The sequence below is a fragment of the Siniperca chuatsi genome, linkage group LG10, assembly GCF_020085105.1.
Source record: "Siniperca chuatsi isolate FFG_IHB_CAS linkage group LG10, ASM2008510v1, whole genome shotgun sequence".
NCBI classification, from domain to species: domain Eukaryota; kingdom Metazoa; phylum Chordata; class Actinopteri; order Centrarchiformes; family Sinipercidae; genus Siniperca; species Siniperca chuatsi.
Genome location: NC_058051.1, coordinates 5584799 through 5603368, shown reverse-complemented (window position 1 = coordinate 5603368; position 18570 = coordinate 5584799). Strand labels below are relative to the sequence as shown.

General features: G+C 40.9%; 1 protein-coding gene across 4 annotated transcripts in view; it reads left to right on the top strand.

Annotated features, from left to right (window-relative positions):
* The first annotated feature begins 2176 nt into the window (after window positions 1-2176).
* tafa5l (TAFA chemokine like family member 5, like) overlaps window positions 2177-18570 on the top strand; it is a 50919-nt gene continuing 34525 nt past the window's right edge. Inside the window, exons 1-2 of one of the 4 annotated variants that reach the window (XM_044211703.1) lie at window positions 2177-3593; window positions 16456-16605. In XM_044211703.1, the coding sequence (XP_044067638.1) occupies window positions 3497-3593; window positions 16456-16605 (247 nt within the window). In that variant the 5' untranslated portion in view covers window positions 2177-3496. The remainder of the gene's footprint in view (window positions 3594-16455; window positions 16606-18570) is intronic. The other 3 variants (XM_044211704.1, XM_044211702.1, XM_044211701.1) reach the window with 3 other exon arrangements.

The window sequence follows — 18570 nt, the reverse complement described above, 5'->3', positions numbered from 1 at the left end:
CAACTTCCACCCCTCAGAATGTTGGCTTTACACACATTACAAGTTGCTGTCTTGCTTTTTTGTGTTTCGAGACTAAAGTATCTCCAAACTAAGGACATGTTGAACATATGTTTTGTGTGTAGAAACTTGATATTGTATTACCTCAAACTGATAAAAAAGTAGAGTGGAAGTATAAAGTAGCATATAATGGAAATACTCAAGTTAAGTACCTCAAAATTGTAATTAACTACAGTACTTTAGCAAATGTACTTTCCAGTTATTTTCCACCACTGGCATTTACACACACAGTGACACACACAGTGACACACACAGTGACACACAAACTGACATATTTGTTCTGATCAAAGATGGCAGCTAAATATCACAGCAGCATTAATGACCATCTTTAGTAAAGGATAATGGCATGTTGTAGACAGTTTATAAAGTGTGTGTACAATCATCCATCATAAATAAGTCACCATTTTCAATCTTTTTTAATGTTTTGCTGAACACAGCCCTTTTAAATTGCATACAGCATTGTGTCACTGGCATTAGTATTGTTACAATCCACACATGCCCAAATGCAATTAAAAATAAGTCTGTATATTATTAGTAAACATGAAAATAAATATGATGGGTAAAAATGAACTGGAAGAATTGTTACAACCCTGTCAGTCAGTGATTTATTATGATTAATTACACTGCATCCCCTGCTGGGACGTCACTCTGACAGACTGAAACGTGGTTCTTAACTCTGATAGCTGGCTGAGCCGAGATGTTGACGAGAGACGAAAACAAACCTCATCTCAGCAGCTGAACTGTCCCTGTAGTTCTTCCACCATTGGCCAAGTAAAGTAAGCTGCTGCAGCTGGTTACAGTGATGCAGAAAACATCAGCAGGTTTAAAGACAAGATGCCCTGATGTGGCAGGAAGGTGGAAAATTGGCAAAGTATCCCTTTAATACTCAACAAAGGCATAGTCTTTGCTGTGTGAGGCCCAGTAATTTTTCATATATTACAGTGAAGATGTGACAGGCCTTAGCCCAGGCCAATATGTCATCATAAAAGCCATTCAGTGAAAGGCTGATAGCACAGTAGCGCACAGGGGGAACTTTTCCATCTGCTAATAAAGTGCACATTCACTGATCATGGAATTTGGTGTATGTGTGTGTGAGGGGGGTGAGTCATGGTAATGGTCCTCAAGTGGCAAGGGAGTCTTAAATGGTGCTCTTTCAGAAGATAGACTGGCATCTGCAGGGCTTTAGCTCACACATACACAGACTCTGGGAAGCATGTGCCAAAGTTTGCCTTTCATGTGTGCACACTTGAAACTTGATATGATATTACGCAGTATATAATAATGTAACTTCTGCTTTAAAGAGCTCTGAGACACTGTACATGCTATACCACCAGCCCTCTGAAGGAACAGACCTTGCACATTTTCCCAGAATGGCAGTGTGCTAAATGTTAACTGTAGTCCTCAAACCATGCAGCCCTCAAGGGCATTTTCCAACTATGAAAGAGGTCATAAAGTACGGTGGCCCTCATGGTCAAAACACAACGACATTTCAGATTACGGAAAAGGTGGAACAACACTTCTTGTTTGTGATTGGACAGAACCCAAGTACTACTTTGTACTACTCTCAGCAGTGTCCGTGCACACATTTTTAAACTGAGTTTGAAAGGTTGGAAGAGGAGATGGAAATCATAAGGGAATATTTTAACAAATTTGTAATTCCCTAACCCTAATAAAGGCAATGCTTTCCCATAAGAATCACAATAATTTGGAAGGGACTGAAATGTCTTCCCACAATACATCATTTTCAAACCTCTTGCACGTCTGCAGCTGGGGTTGACCTGCAGCAAAGGGCCCCAGGCTGGAATCAAACCCCGGCCGCTGTAGCAAGGACTCAGCCTTAGTATATGGTGCACGCACCCAAAGGTGCCCCAAGGTGTACCTTTTTCAATAAAGCCAAAGGCCTAAACGATTGGCCAGTTAGCTGTCTAAGGGACTTCCATGTAGCTGACCATTCTAGTTAACTTTAACACATGCCCAGAGCGTCATCAGTTGCCTGACAGCGAAACAACCAATCACAGCAGCTTGGAGTTCAGAACGTCCCTCCGGCTGATCCAATCTAGCACCAATCCGCCTAAACACATCCATATTCCTAATCTTAAATGTCGTTGTGTTTTGTGAAATGTCGTTGTGTTTTGACCCTCACCATATAAAGACATGGAGAAAAGTAGCATGTCAGAATGTGGGGGAATCTGGGGCTTCGTTGTGTCTTCCTGAGGGCCGGCTGAGATGGGACATCTTACTGTGTATAAATAAGTATCATCATCATCATCATGTACAGTTTGGGATTTATAGCCTGGGAGCTCAAAGTTTTTTCTCACATTGCAGAATGAATTAGGGCACTGTGTGTGAGAGAGAGAGAGAGTGAGTGAGAGAGCGAGAGAGAGAGAAAGAAACATTGTAACTCAAAGCAACTCAGGGTGCAGCAGCGTTTTCCTCCACGGATTGAAGTGGGGGAAATCCTCTTCTTCGTCGTCGCCTGCATGCAAATGGAGCCGACCGGGACAGAATAAGGCTGGGTTAACACACTCATCTGTAAGCAACACTTGACTTGGCGAGGAGGGGAGCTTTTCCTCGAGCCCGAGGTGCAAGGCAACATCACTGACAATTTTCCAGAGCCTCCACAAAGGCTCATACAGGTGACAAGTGTGTCCAACTTCACTGCATCGCCTGTATTGACGCACTCAGAGTGCGTTTTATCCAGCGGCAGTGCGCTGCATGAGACCCGCCGCTCTTGTTTTGACGTGACATTTCGCGTGCGCTGCCGTGCATATGTGGCCACATATGACGCATTTGCGCCTTTAGCTGTTTTTCAAAAGCCGGTTTTGGACGCTGGAGTGTTGCGTTTTCGGACAAGTTTCCGTGCTGATTGGTATGTTCGTCATGTCCGCCTGGGTTAACTTGCGCGTTTCTCTGTAGAGTCACACAGAGCCGGGCTCGGTGCAGAAGTTGGTTGGGAATAATAATAACAACAGTGCGGAGCGCAGAGGGAAAAAAGAGGTGACAGCGGCGTTCAGGGGATGTTGAGCGGCTGAATTTACTACCAGCATCATCAGCATCTCCGTGTGAGGATCAAAACTGCGAGGGACTCTTGCTTCTCACTCCTCTTCCTCTGCATACTTCCAGCTTTTGCAGAAGCCAGCCACTGAATTTCAGCTTCTGAAACCACAGCTGCGTAAACTTGGCCAGATCTGGTGACAGTGTCTGTGTGTGTGTGTGTGTGTGTGTGTGTGTGTAGCCTGGATGGATATGCGGCTCACTGAGGGAATTTGAAAAGCAAGGGGGATTACTATCAGTCCCTCTCCTATTATAACCTCAAAATGGATGCCGACGACAGGCTGTGGAGACGCCACTGGATTAGCCACTCTTCTGCTGATCTGCTTGACATCTGAGCGGCACAAGCGTTCAAAGTTTGGATAATCTAAAAGGCTGAAGGTGTAGGATGCAGTCTGGAGTGAAGACGCTCTCCGCAGGTGGAGGTGCGTCACTGTGCTGCCTGCTGCTCCTGTGGCTCATCTACTCCCATCTGCTCAGAGAGGGTAAGGACACTTACAGCTATTTATTACTTTGTCAGCAGCACCATTGTCTCTGAGGGCTTCTTATTGGGATGCAGCTGCACATGGTGTGGTCAGATCCTGTGATCCTGTGGAAAAATCCCTATAATGTCCAGTAAAATGTAATGTGTCTGTGCTCATCACATCAATTTATGGTGACCTTGTTGCACCTTATGGTGTTTTTGTAATCTGATTTGGTATCTCTATAATAATAATCCTGTAGTGAGTGTATAATACTAAACAATCAGTGTATAGTAACAACATTATTGGAACTAATACACATTTTATTTTGTATGGTAGCATCATAATATTACCAGGAGCTTGTAATATATTGTGGTGACCCTGTTTTCACAATAATATTCTTATAGCAAGTTTAAACTGTGAATTTTGAATAGTATTTTGAATAGCTGTAACCTTGTTGCCAAACTAACCACATCATTTTCCTTATTCTGATGGAGGCTACCTTGTGGAATGATAATTTAGTGAAGCCCTCATTGGGCTTCAGGTGAAAAAGCAACATAGTTTGCTTGTTTCAGTTCCTGGTGCAGACCGTAAAAGGCCCGACTTATTCATTCAGAGCTTTATTTAATTTCACTCAGGTAAAGGCTATATCCATCCATGCCATGCTTTCGTCTTGAATAATACATCCGCTGGTGCAATTACACCTTCACCCTGACACAGAATAGAAAGCAAAAGGATGTTTCCCTGCACTTCATTGGCTGCTGTCCATTACAAAACGTTTCAGATTCCAGTGCCGTGAAAGACACAGAGAACAGGCTTAAAGCATTGGAACTTGTTGGGAGATGTTGAACACTAAGTTTGCAGATTAGATCTTTTAATCAAGTATTGGCCAGCAGCATAATTACCGCTGTGGAGGAGGGATAGTGCCTACATCAATGTCTTTGGCAGCTTGCCGGGAACAAAAGTAGACACTGATGTGAAAAATGAACTGCCTGTGCGAAATGAGGGAGCTGAAATGTGCTCCCTTTGCCTCTAATTTGCAGCGTTTTCTCCCAAAATGCTGCTGTCACCAGCCTCTCACTGAACTGTTTCTCAAGCCTCTGCATATTATCTGAGGAGTTAGAGCAACCCTCCCCTTCCCCTCAGCCATTTATTATCGACTCGTTTTCATCTGAATATGATCTCATTAGTGTGTTATTGTACAAAATCGTTCAATCAATCTCTTGTGAACTTTACTACCCTTGATATTCCTAGAGTAAATAGATTCTCCAATGTTTGGCCTAACAGTTAAAACCTCTGGATATGATTTGAGCTTTGACATTCTCTTTATGTCGCTCACCTCTCTTTTCAGCTCTGAGCTGAATTTTAAGAATGAAACGTAGTATTTTTTAATCCTTACTTGTAATCTTCAAATCCTACTAAAATCCTCTTTTGAAACTGGCTGCTTTGACCAGGAAGTGCTGTTGGAAACGTAGTTCTGACCACCTCTGCCTTCTTATCATTTCATTAGCAAGTATAATACTCGCTAAGTTTACAGTATATTTTTTTAGTGTTCATGAGTGCTCCCCACTGATGGAGTCAAAGCACTCATTACTTTCCATGACCAGCCCTCAACCACCTCCACCTCCATGGCCCTGGAGGGCCCGAGAAGCAGCAACGAGTGTGGTTGAACTGGTGGGCAGAGAGGTGAAGCCTTGTGGTGGTGAGAGACTGTGTCGCCTCCACCCTCTCCATAGCTCATCTGTCATGGCGGCCAGGACAGGAAATCAAAGCACAGCAGCCCTGTCCGCTCACGCCATTGGGCCAGCACCCACCACGATGAATGGCCTGTCAGCCGCTCTCAACGTTGCCAGTTTATTCAATGATAAATTTGGAAATGTCTGGATTTCCTCACTGGACCACATTCCGGTTCAGTGGTGCAGTCAGAGAGCGGTGGCAACTCCTCCCTGCTCCACCACAAACCATTGAGTTGGTGTGTGTGTGTGTGAAGGGGAAGGGGGGTGGAGCATTTTTACCCACATTTGTAAGTTGGCGGTGGAAGGACAGTTGGCCTTTGCTCTAACTTAGCTCAAGGAATTCAAATTCCAAGAATAAATTTCAACTTAAAGTGGGAGCATGAAAATTACTCCTTCTAAAATAATGTGATGAGGCCATTGTACATCTTAGAAGTGGCAATCCTCAAGATCTTTGAGCATCTTGGATGCTAAGCCAAGCACTCATTGCTGTGGTGTTTCTGCACTGCACTTTCCAATGATCATCTGTCAATCAAACAGTTTGTACAGTAGTATAACCCCATTTTTTCTGATATCCTGTTGAAGGAGTTTAAAGCTCTACAAAAAAAATATTTTTTAAAATTAACATTGGATCAAATGACTATGTAAAAGGTCTGTAGTGAAGAACCCGCAGAAAATTATCACCTATCTCTGCAGTTCCCCTCACTTCAACTGAGCTTTTTAGCCTCTTTTAGCTCAATGTTTTGGTTTTCAAGCCCACAAACTTTTCTCTCACCAGTCTCATTTCAAGCAGCAACAGGCAGCCCAACATCCAATGGCAGACAGACAAAGTTAGCAACTAGCTGGTGAAGAAGTTGAGCAATGTTCAATGAAGTTCAACTTGATTCTTGAGCAATGTTCAATGAAGTATCTAGTAACTAAAGAGCCAGATATTTTTCTCAGGAGTTGGTGAAGACCAAAAAAAAAAAAAAAAGCTTAGAGGAGAATGAATAATTGGACTTACATTCATCAGGTGTTCCAGAAAAAAGACTTCAAATGAATGCTAATGTTAATCCATGTCTGATGAATGTTTAAATAGGCAATTTTTTGCTAACACATGCGTCACAACAACTTTTTACATTCTTTTCAGCTTGTTCTGCTGCCCCCAAGTGGCCAAAAAATCATTCATCTTTAAGTTTGTGGTGGTTGGCGCTAGCTATCTTATGCTAACTACCCAGCCCTTTCTCTGCTTTTTCAAATAGAAATGTTGAACATCACTTCCTGTTCAGCAAAACAACAATGTGTGGGATGGCAAACATCATTAATATACCAAATTACTTGAATTAATCTATGGAGCTATAGTCTAAACTTGGTATCGTATAAGTGCAACAGACAGCAATTTTGCTTTTTACAGCATGTCACATGTCATAATTAGTCACTTTGATTTGTTTGAATTATTAAATCAGTGCTTCTGAACACAAATAACAGCGTTCTGAAGCTGAGAAGCAGAAACAACAATCTATCCTGTCATCCTGCACTGCAGTAAGAGCTGTCGATGGGAATGACAGCACACATTTTATGAGCTACGTCCACAGGCTGTGTCACTAAATTTTGAAGTGACTCACTGTGGCTTTACAATCAGTACAGAGCTCCATTGATGACGGACTCACACAGTCAGACCACTCTTTGCGTTGTGGACTCTGCAATGTGTGTGACGTTTCCGGTCCAGATGTCATTCACAAACCAGACTGATTTTATCCCGGTAAATTATTCCAGATGCTGTCGCGGTTACTTTTTCCATTTTTAACAAATTAGCTTCAGTGTGGGGGACAACAATTCAGAATGATGAATTTAAAAATCTTTGGCTGGTATTCTCCATTAACTCAGGGAGCAGGGCCTATCCATCCAAGCATTAAACTAATCAGAGTAGCAGAGAATTACCGACTTTTTGAAGTGAAAAGGATGATTTCCATTCCAGTCTTCTTCAAGGCGGCATTAAGCATGCAAAGGGAGACCCGCTTTGATTATGACCTTGGTTGTAAATTCTGAGCAAATCATTGAGGCCTGCTTCTATAGGCGGCAGAGCTGTAAAAGTATGAGCATCTTTATGGAACAAAATGAAAAGAATTTTTACAGCTAAATCAATTTGGCAGTACACAAAGCTCATATTTCATAGCTCCCTGAATATGAATTCTTTCTAGCCGTCAGCTTTGACCTCCCTTGTGGTTGAGTGTAGTGCACCGCTCAGTGTATTTCTGCATTGTTATTTTCTCTGCGGAAAGCTCTGGGCTTGAAACTGCTCCATCATTGGCAGAGTGGTATAAATGATTTGAGTTATGTTCCTTCAGTCTTGTGTCCTGTTCTATTTTCTTCCTGATGCCATGATCATATTTTCTGAGAGGGCCATGCTTGAATAATAATACTACACCGCAGTTCACGCAGTCACGCATTACTGTACAGTACTTATGGGGTCATGATAGTCTTCTAATGCTCACCATTTTCTCTGTGTTTGCATTAAAGAAGAGGGCATCCTGGAGGGCTATCTGAGTGAAATTTGAAGTGAGTCACTGGCTTTACAGTCCTCTCTGCATTACAGAGCTACTGTTTGCTTTTGCAAGGCATATTGCACATTCACTCTTGATGCCTCAAGCCTGTATTCATCCACAACCAATTGTCTGAGTGTACTCTACATTGTAATATCTCTGCAACCCAGACTGCATCACTGCAAAAGAAATCTATCAGAAGTCACCTCCATCATGTGTACTGTACAGGACATGTCGCAGACCAGACCTAAATTACAGTGTCAGTCCTAGCAGGGGATGTATGTAAAGGGAATATTTTCTATTTTAAAGAAGCCCTTGGCAATGTCACACAGTGGCAGCACTGAATGTTAGAGAGTGGTGAGAACTACAAAAATGTAACTGCAAAGACCTAGAAGTTCTGTAAAGTGAAGTTAGTAAACTATACACCCTCTCCTGCTTTCCAGTGAGAAAGGAAACAATCTAACAGTGTTGAGTCCGGCTTTCCCCCGAGGGAGCGCCATCCTACTGCTGCTACGAGAAGTTTCAATTTGTCAGTCCCTGTGGGTGGAGTAGTGTACACACCTGACACGAGAATTAAATTTGATCAAATAGAGCACATTTCTGGCGTCTCGGCTTGTGGGGTTGAAATGCTTTTCTCTCTTCCTCTGCAGCCCCACTAGGTGCTCATGATTGCATAAAATTCATGCTTGGTGCAGCTTAAAAATCCCAACAGTTGAATACAATGCTGGTACACATTTGTGAATATGAAGAGCTTTTTAGAGAAGAAACTCCAACCTGTTTTGTCATCAGGATATGAGAACTGGAACTGCTCCTCAGAACAATAAATGGTGGACTGACTGTGGGCCGACACAGTGCTTATTTTACTGCTTGCAAATAAATGAGCTTCATCCTGTAATAGCATAACATACCCCTGATCTCCAGGAGTCACACCGGCTGCTCCCACACTTCCCTTTACCATCGTTCCTGATTCATTTCTGTCAGCTTCAGATTAAATTGCATACTTATGTACCATTACAGGTCCACCGACTTCAGCAGAGAGTTGTTCACTTGCATAAATATTGATTGGACTGCTGTAGAGTATTCAAATAGCATGTGAAATCAAACGGTGGTATTCCCTTTAAACCAAGCACATTAATATAAAGTGCATGTTTCGCTCCATTGCTCTGCTGCCCTGCTTGTTTAGCAGCAGAAGATCACGGCAGTGTCAGGAAGCGTATAGCATGGGGTCAGTCAAACATCTGCCTCTCTCACCTGGTGTCCTATTACATGCTACCTACTGCGCTGCACGCGTCAAATGGTGTCAAGGTAATGAGATGTACTTGGCTGTGGCTGCCTTGACTAGCATATGCTCAGTCGAATAAGATTGCTGTTTGATGTCGTCCTGAGTTGTTGATAACAGATAGAGCTCTGAGATCAGAACAGGCATGAAGGGAAGCTTAGGTCTTAGGACTGAAGTAAAAACCAGAGCAGCAGTGGAGGGTGAATCCAGAAAAACTCACTTAGATTACCTTTTTATTTGCAGGACTGAGTGGATTAGCCTCCTTTTTAGCTAATATAACACCGAATAACAGTGTTATGTCAAAGTTTGTGGTGACTAACCTATAGGTGAACTAATATATATCATAAGTGGGACTGAAATACTTTTAATTGATTAGTTGATTGTCAGAAAATTAATGGTGAATCATTTTGATAATCAATTAAAAGTCGTCAAGCAAAAAATCCAAACAACGGACCATATGCAAGAACACTTGGTATTCTTATTAGGGCTGAAACAATTAGTCGATTAGTTGGTCAACAGAAAAATAATGGGGAACTATTTTGATAATTATTTAATCATTCAAATAATTTTTCAGGCTAAATGCCAAACATTCCCTAACTGCAGCTTCTTAATTGTGAATATTTGCAGCTTTTCTTTGTCATATGTGCTAGTAAACTGAATATTTTTGGGGTTTGGAGTGTTGGGACAAGACAAGCAATTTGATATCACCACCTTTGGCTTATGGAAATGGTGATGGGCATTTTTCACAATTTTCTGACTTTTTAAAGACCAAACGATTAGTCAATTAATCAATAGATTAATCAATAATAAAAATAGTTGTTATTTGCAGCCCTAAATCTCATCCTAAACCTCTCTCACTTTTGAGGTTTGCTTGTAAGAGTGTTCCAGTCAGATTGAGCAAGCCCTTTTAACTGCACAAACCTTGCTCATTTTAACTTGACCTTAACCTGTTCATGAGTAAGTGCACATTTGTAACATTAACTCATTCAACACCCCCGAATTGCTTTATACGTGCAAGTTTTATTCCCAGTTTCCAGTAACATATTTAAATTCCAAATTCATTCAGATTAAGGCACTACAATGTTTAAGTCAAACAAGCTCATGCCCCCTTTGTAGAAAGGAAGACTATCTGTACATGACTCGTACGACAAGCCTGAGCCACTTGTGAATTTTGAGAAAATTCTAAATAAGAGAAAATTGGTGAATGCAACAAGTTCTCTTAAATCACTCGTGCCACTTAAGAAAAAATCTGTTTGTACTAGTGGAAGCTTATTCTTCAGTTTCAGCTTGTCATTTGCGAAGATTTACATGATGTATGGTTTGTGGTTCAATTTTGGCTTCTCCTGTCCACATTTCAAAGTGTCTTTGAGCAATGCACTGAACCCCAAATTGCACCTTGCATGGCATCTCTACCACCATCAGTATTTGAGTGTGTTGGTGTGTGTCTGAATGAGAGGTTTTGCAAAGCGCTTTGTCCTGCTCAGGTCGAAAAGCACTATATAAAAGTAGTCCATTTGAATAGTTCAATTACTCCATAATCGATAATGATAATAATCATTAGTTGCAGCCCAAAACATAAGGCTTTCAAAGAGAAAAGCATTAATCTAAGCAGTATGAGACAGCAGTATGGATTTAAGATTTGTGGTGGTATGGGGGTTTAGTGAGTGTTCATTACATTTTAAAATTTGATAACTGTAGCCACTACAAATCAATTTTGACTGATTACCTGTAATATTTAAAACATCTCACACAATGTTTTAAATCTTCCTTAAAAGATCAGTTGAATTCACATCTGATTTGATGCATGTTAATATGATTGTCATGCTCTCTAAACTGGCTTTGTTGGCAGCCCCATTTTCATCCTTGAGAATGGCACTTCTATCAAGACATGAGCATACAATGGAATGAAGATAATCACTCAGACTTATTATTGTATGTCAGTGTAGTGATTAGAGTCTGATTGGCTCTCTCAGGGAAAACCGGTTAGATTCAATGCCAGGAAGTTTAAGCCAAGCCAGCACAAAACAGTTCGGCGCTATATCTGTTCCTTTATTGGGAATAATACCAAATACAATACATACTGTCATGAATAATTAACTGCATTAGCTTTACAAGAAGTGGAATTTTTAATAAATATGGTTCGAAAATGTAGTTTGCAGAGGCGCTCTTTGCAATAAAACATTGTAAAACCTCACTTCCATCTTTAGCAGCCTGCAAGTAATTACAATCTATAAAGGAAGATTGTTTTAATATGGAAATGGAATCCTTGTCATAGTTCATTCAGTGCAGCTTTTCATATAATTTTATGGCAAATTCCCTGAGGAGAAGCAGAGCCATTCTCACAGCTCCCAATGTGGTTTCAGTTGTATAGGAGCAGTGCAGAGCTGTGTCTGATGTGTTTGTCTGTTAAATCTGATAAAGGTGTTTTATCAGTTAGGACTAACTACTTGTATCTGCACAGTCTCAATTAAAGAGACAAGCAAGAAAAAAGACAAGCTAGAATGAAGTGAAGGTTTTATTGATAAGTACAACTGTCTAAATAAGCAACAATAAATAGTTGGAATAGATTGCAATGTTAACAGGAAAGATGATAATTGGAGGTTTTCTATATTTACTGTACATTGCCAGGGTCAGCCAGTGTAATGTATCTAGTGTTTAATAATCTCATCATGCCCACCAGTTCTCAATCCTGCAATGATGCACATTGAATCAGGGGAACATTGTTAACGCAAGTGTGGACTCCTGGCAGCCTATTTCAGGCAGAGATATTAAGATATTTGTGCTCTTGTATTTTGGTGATCTGCAGTGTGTCTGGGTGTCTGGTGATCTGCAGTGTCTGATCAAAACGCTGATATGTAGAGCACAGACTCACATGTTTGCGCTAAGCTGTGTGTGTTTGAACCCCTGTGTGTGTATACACTGCCACTTTGCACTTGTATAGTGTTGTGATTCAGTGATAAGGTCATCACACTGCCAGTCAGTGCTGAGAGCCAATCTCTGTACACTGTATTGGCTTCCTGTAGCCCTTTAGATGTCGTTTCTGACAGGATCCAGAGTCTGGACAGCAACGTGGCACCATCCTTCACCCGGCACGCTTCTCGCCGCTGCATGCGTATTTCATCATGTGAAATAGAGACGAGGCCAAGTGTCTTCGCGCTACTGAGTGACAGAAACCCCCTGTCACATGAATTAACTCCTGTATGTATGATGGAGCGCTGGCCGTGGCTAAGGGCACTTTACAAAGCGTCCCCCTACACACCCACACACTACACAACTCCCCACTTCAACTCCCCCCTCCGCCTTACTATTCTCCTCCTTCAGGCTTATTGCATGAAGCCCATTCATCTGTTCAGTGTTGAAACATGGCAGAGAGCACTGATATCTGATGGCAGCTCTGTCCTCCAAACAGCCACCAACTATACAGGGACTCGCCTCAGCAAAAAGAGAGTGGAGGGTGGGCTGAGTGGTGGTGGTGGTGGGTAGTGGGTGGGGGAAGTTGGGCAGCACAGCTGATGCTATGAAATGAAATGTGCATAGCAGTTCTTCGTAGAGGTGATTGTGTTTTATGACTCCCAAGACTGGCCTAGGTAATAATTTTATGTAAAAATACACCATCTTATCAGCCTAAATCACAAAGTGCTACTGAGATCAGCAACCTATCCACAAATCCATTTAATTGGGATGCAGATTTGTCCTATTAGCCTGGCAAAAGTTTGGTGTGGACTATGACAGGGGAAACTAGTTTAACAAAAGTCTTAACCCTGGCTACTAGGCCGTAGAGGCTGCAATGTTGAGGTGGTGGAGCTGGTGGAAAGCTCATGGAGCACTGAAAATCAAGTGATCTTTTCTCTGGATTACAAAAATTTGTGGGATCCATTCTCTGGAGACCGTGAATTTAGACTGCAAAGTTTGTGGAAATTCAGCCGTTTTATAGCTTAACAAGTCAGGAAAAAGGCTGGATTACCAACAAGACAAAGCAGGCAACAGGGCCCGAAAGGATCTCACTTGATTTATGGCCGTTTGATTCATTGATTTGTTAAGGACACATCCACATCTAAAGTACAGTATCAGCTAAAATGATAAGGGTGTTGAAGGAATAGTTTGGGACATTTTGGGAAATACACTTATTCACTTTCTGGCTTGTTAGATGAGAAAACTGATACCACTTTATCTGTCCATTACATTTCTTAACTCCCTGTAAAACAGTGAATTGTCAGTTTTACAAATTGTTTTTTTATGGATAAAACAAATGTTAATGAGTGAGCTTTAGAGGTGGCAGTAGGTGGATTATATATAACATATAAAATTTTATATTTCATTAAATTACCACAAACTAACTGACACTTAATACATCTGGGTTTAACCTGCACTGCAGTTGATGGGTACTTGTTATGTTATGTTACATTGTCAGTGTACAGAGAGTTTAATCGGTTAATAATCGGTAATATATCGGTATATTGGTAATAATCGAGAATAATCGGTTGGGTGGTCACTGGGGCCCAAACTTTATTTTTGCCCTGGGGGCCCCCTAGTGGGTTAATCCGGCCATGGCCAGGAGACATTTTGACCTTATGATGTCCTAAAAGAAAGGTCACAGGGTCACCATAATCAGTAGGAATCATCATCTGGAATATTTATAAGATGTCTTGCTCTGAAACTTAGTAGCTTCTGAAACCTGGAAGTCTCAGCACCTGCTGAGGTCATTTTATGAGTCATTTATGTTGATCAACAACCCTTTCAACCTTTGCCATTATTACAGGAATTTCATGCTATAGAGCAGTTAGCGTCTCACTTAATGAACCTTTGATGGTGTTGGGAAGCTTCAGTATAAAGGAGTGATGGTTGGTGAATGCCAGAGATTGACCTTACAGGAACTGCAGCACAGACTCTTCTCTAATCTACCTTTGCTGAGCTGATTTTATTTCACTGTGAGCCTGAATGGCTTTCACTGGCACCTTTCCATTCAATAAAAAAAAGAAGGAAGAAACTATGCTACTTTTTCCAGATCATTACAAAGGTGAAGTAAGTTTCCCCAACCTTTTCTGAGCTTTACTGTTCAACCTAGAGCACATAAATTGTGATATAGTTCTTAAACTTCACATGCATTTATATTACACTTATTAAGAAATGTGCTGAGTTCAAGCTGAGTCAGATTTGATGTACTCACATATATTAGTATTGTTCAGCTGCAGTTCAGCAGGTTATTGATTATTTTTTAGTTCACATTTGAGGCTGCAACAAACCTCCCTTTGATTTTGAATGACAAAGGTAATAAGGAAAATGTGTCATCTACATATATTGAAACATTTGTTCTTCATAATGTGTTTTTGAAAGCAGCAGACAACCTCAAGCGTTTTACTTTGATTAAAGCTTGTTTATCTATGAAACACAAGACTATTAACAGTTAATAATTCCTCTCAAACACACCAGGAATGCCTAAATAAAAGACAATTAAATATGTTCCCTTGGGTTTCGAAATAATTTACCCACACAAAACTGCTGCCTCAACATTAAGTATTCAATCAAACTGTCAGCTACAAAAGGCCACGCAGAGGGTTCATTTAATAAATCTAAACATTGAAAACATCATTGTTACAGCTCTTCTTTTGTTTGCCCATGACTGATGGAAACTTTTCATTGTTACTCATCAGAAATGATCATCAGAGCCATGCATGAGCTACAGCTGCAATTCTGGGCACAAAGCTCTTCACCTTAACATAGTTTGACACAGGTGTTCTGTATGTTTGAATGCTGAGTGGCTGCTAGAAAAAAGTCACTCAATATTTCAAATGAACACGATTCAAATTGGAATCGTGTTAGTTTCATCACACAATTTGCCAAGTAAAAAGTTGAGTGAAAAGTTTTAAAAGTGTTTTATCAACTCTTTTAACTCCCCTGACATGAAAAAGTCAAGATGAGGAAGAACATTTATTTAATACAAATTTTCCCCTCTCCCAAGTACTCCTTTTGCAGCTGAAACACCCTTGTGAATTGTAGGCTTCTCCAGTTTGTGTAATTAATTTAGAGATCACATTCTGACAAATTTGAAAGGAGGGAGTCATCCATCAATTTGTAATGGCTGGAGAACTCTGAAGTAATTCTCTGTGCTTGGATAGAAATGTAAGAATAGCACACACACACCACAAAGATTTCTGAGCAAGGCAATCATCACTTTAAGACATTCTGTCCATTTGCCGTTTCAGAAGAGCTTAACTTGGCTTGAAAATTGGTCTGTTGTAGGAGCATAGTGCCCAGCAGCTTCTGCCATGTCAACCGAGTCACACATTATTTCAGCCAGTGGTCCATTAACTAGTTCAATGGGCAAATAAAAAATCCCAAAATGTAACTTTAAAAAAATTAAATTTTGTTGCCTCCTGGGACAAATGTAAAATTGCACTTATTTTTGCACACTTGCATTAATCAGCACTAAACACAAAATACAGCTGAGGCTGATGGGAATTTCATTAGTTTTGCAAGTATTTGTTATAAACCAAAGTATTGCACAAATTGAAATTTAGACCTGATGATTGCACTAAATGAAAGGTCCGGAATCACCAAAAAGATAACAATTCATCCTGAGGGGGACATGAATGTCTGTACCTACTTTCATGGCAATCCATTCAATAGCTGGGGCAGCTGGGGTGGCTGTGGCTCAGGAAGTAGAGTGGGTTGTCCACTGATCACAGGGTTGACAGTTCGATCCTCATGTACACATGTTGAAGTGTCCTTGGGCAAGACACTGAACCCCAAAATTGTGTGAATGAGTGGCAAAAACTTTGCAAAGCATTTTGGATAAAAGCGCTATATAAATGTAGTCATTTACCATTTATAGCTGTTGAGACGTTTCCAATCAAAATCACAAATGTGAACCTCATGGTGGTGTTAGAGGAAAACTCATGGATCACCAAAGTAATTAGGATTCGTTGTCTGGGCACCATGAATGTCTGTACAAAAAACAACAACCATCCACCCAACCTCCTCTCCTTTTGCTGTGCTGTATAGAAATAGAAAATGTCCTTTTTAACATATTCTTGGAGGGATCTTTGTTTTCGACATGATCACTATAAGACACTTTTATCAACAGAGCAACCAGCCATACAATATTAAAACTGAAGAAGCATTCTAGCATGCTGCTTTTAAAGCATTGAAATCAGTTTCTCATTTTTCTATTGGAGACTTTAAATGAGAGTATTAAACTGTTCAGTGCTACACAGACCAAAAAAAGGGCCCTGCGTCCAGGCTGCCTATTGTTTGTACCTTCGAACACCAGTTGCTCCTCTGTAATATATTCATTACAGTCTCATTATGCTAATGTGATGTACTCTGATGTTCCTGTCTGCTGTGTTTTGCAGGCCAGTTGGCGGTGGGAACCTGCGAGATAGTGATGCTCAACAGAGACAGCAGCATTCCCAGACGGACCATTGCTAGGCAGACGGCCCGCTGCGCCTGCCGGAGAGGCCAGATCGCCGGGACCACCAGGGCGAGGCCGGCATGTGTAGACGGTGAGTTGAATGACCTTCCTAGACCAGGGGAGGACAATTGTGCCATGGCAGATTTTAGTTTGGATGAGTCAAAACAACAGGCCAAATGGTTAGAGAAGCTAATGAAAAAATATGTCTTGGAAATGTAAATGTTTCCCCCTCTATTCACTACCACTGTAGTCCCCTTGAGCAGGGAACTGAAATAGCAAGCCCAAGTGTATGAATGTGAAGCAGGGCAGTGCTGGAAAAGAGCAGCATTCTGTGGATAAATAAATGTTGAATTAACAAAAAAGGTTCCTTAGCTGGTCCTTAGGAACATTAGAAACTGTTTAAATGTACTGTAATTTAATTCACTGGATGTTATTCCATTTATTGAAAGTGCTGCCATTACTATTCCCATTATAGGCACCTCTTGTAAATTAGTCCCAAACGGTCGACTCTATGTCAGCATTGGCCTTGCAAGGTTCAGGGTGATTTAAAACAGTAAGGTAAGAAATGTCAATATTAACACCAGCATTGATGTGTTTCATCACAGTATAGCCATATAATTTAGTTTACAGCTCAAAAAACACGTTTAAGTGTGCACTAACTCTTTAATGTCCACCAAGTGAACACTGAATGCTTGACTGATGGCTTTATTTTGACTCAGTGGTAAATATAATGTTGATCATGTACTGTAGTTTAGTTTGGCATTTTGGAAAATACACTTATTCGCTTCCTTACCAAGAGTTTGATGAGATGATTGATACCACTCTCATATCTATACAATAAGCTAAGCTTACCTGCTTGCTCACTGTAGCTTCAAATTTTACAGAAAACTGGTAGTAAACCAGGACAAAAAGAGAACCATGGTATTAGTTTAAGGTTAGTCTATTCTTCACAGTGTATCACTTGTGTACTCTCTCTTGGGCGGTGTAAAGCCTCTGACACAAACTAGCACTTTTGGCTCCAACCAGACATTTATCTTTGGTAAAAACAGAATGATATTAGATTTCCCACAGCTAGCTTTGTAGTAATGAGCTCCAAAAATACTAAAAATAATAAAGTAAGAAGTAGCTGCTGCTTAGCGATTTAGCAATTAAGCTAGCAAAGTAATCAATGTCGTGGTGTGCTTAAAGGCAGAATGAGAGGATTTTCCTAAAAACCCATGTATAGACTCATACAAAAATAATCCCTCTCAATCATCACTTATGACCCACTAGAAGTGTGTGGCGGTGTCTGTATCTGCAGAGACCCTGCCCTCTGCCTGTATTTTCTTGTTTTGCTGTGTTCGGGACGTTTCTTGGCTTCAACCTTTGGAGTAGGTGTGTAGTCGCCAGCCAATATCAGTGCACAGGGTGTGAGGGACTGTATAAAAATGTAGTGACCAGGTGCCAGATTGTAAGCACGCATCCAAGAGGAAGGTACAAAAATGGCAGACACAGCGCTGAAAAAACGCAAATATAACAGGGCGAAATGGCAAGCAGACAGAGCTTGTTCCAAAACGAGAGTGAATTTGGGGTTGGCTTTCACCCGCTGGCGAGCACTGAATTAGAGGATGGGGATGAAGAGTAATGTGGAGTTGACTTGTTTTCTGTTGGACAGGTAGGTGCCGACGGTAAGCTTAGTTAGCTTGCTAAAGTATCGGCTTTTACAACAAACATAACGGCCCAAAAATAGTAGCTAGACTAAGTCCTACTATCAACCAGGGCAAATAACTTTACGTTTCGAGAAAATAACCCCTGAGGTCTGTAGTGCTGAGTTTGAGCTTAGAATAATTTTCTGAACACACTGAAATATTTTAACAGATCAACCTACCACAGGTACAGGATACTGCAGAGTGGTTTTGAATTTCTGAGAACACCCCTCAAATCTGCAAGGTTGCCACAGAGGGCGCACATATTATACACAACAGACCAGTCCCAGTTGGAAACTAATATAATACATTATAAATAAGATGATCAAAAATAAAATTGTAAACACCATTAGAGCAAAATAAAGCAGTGA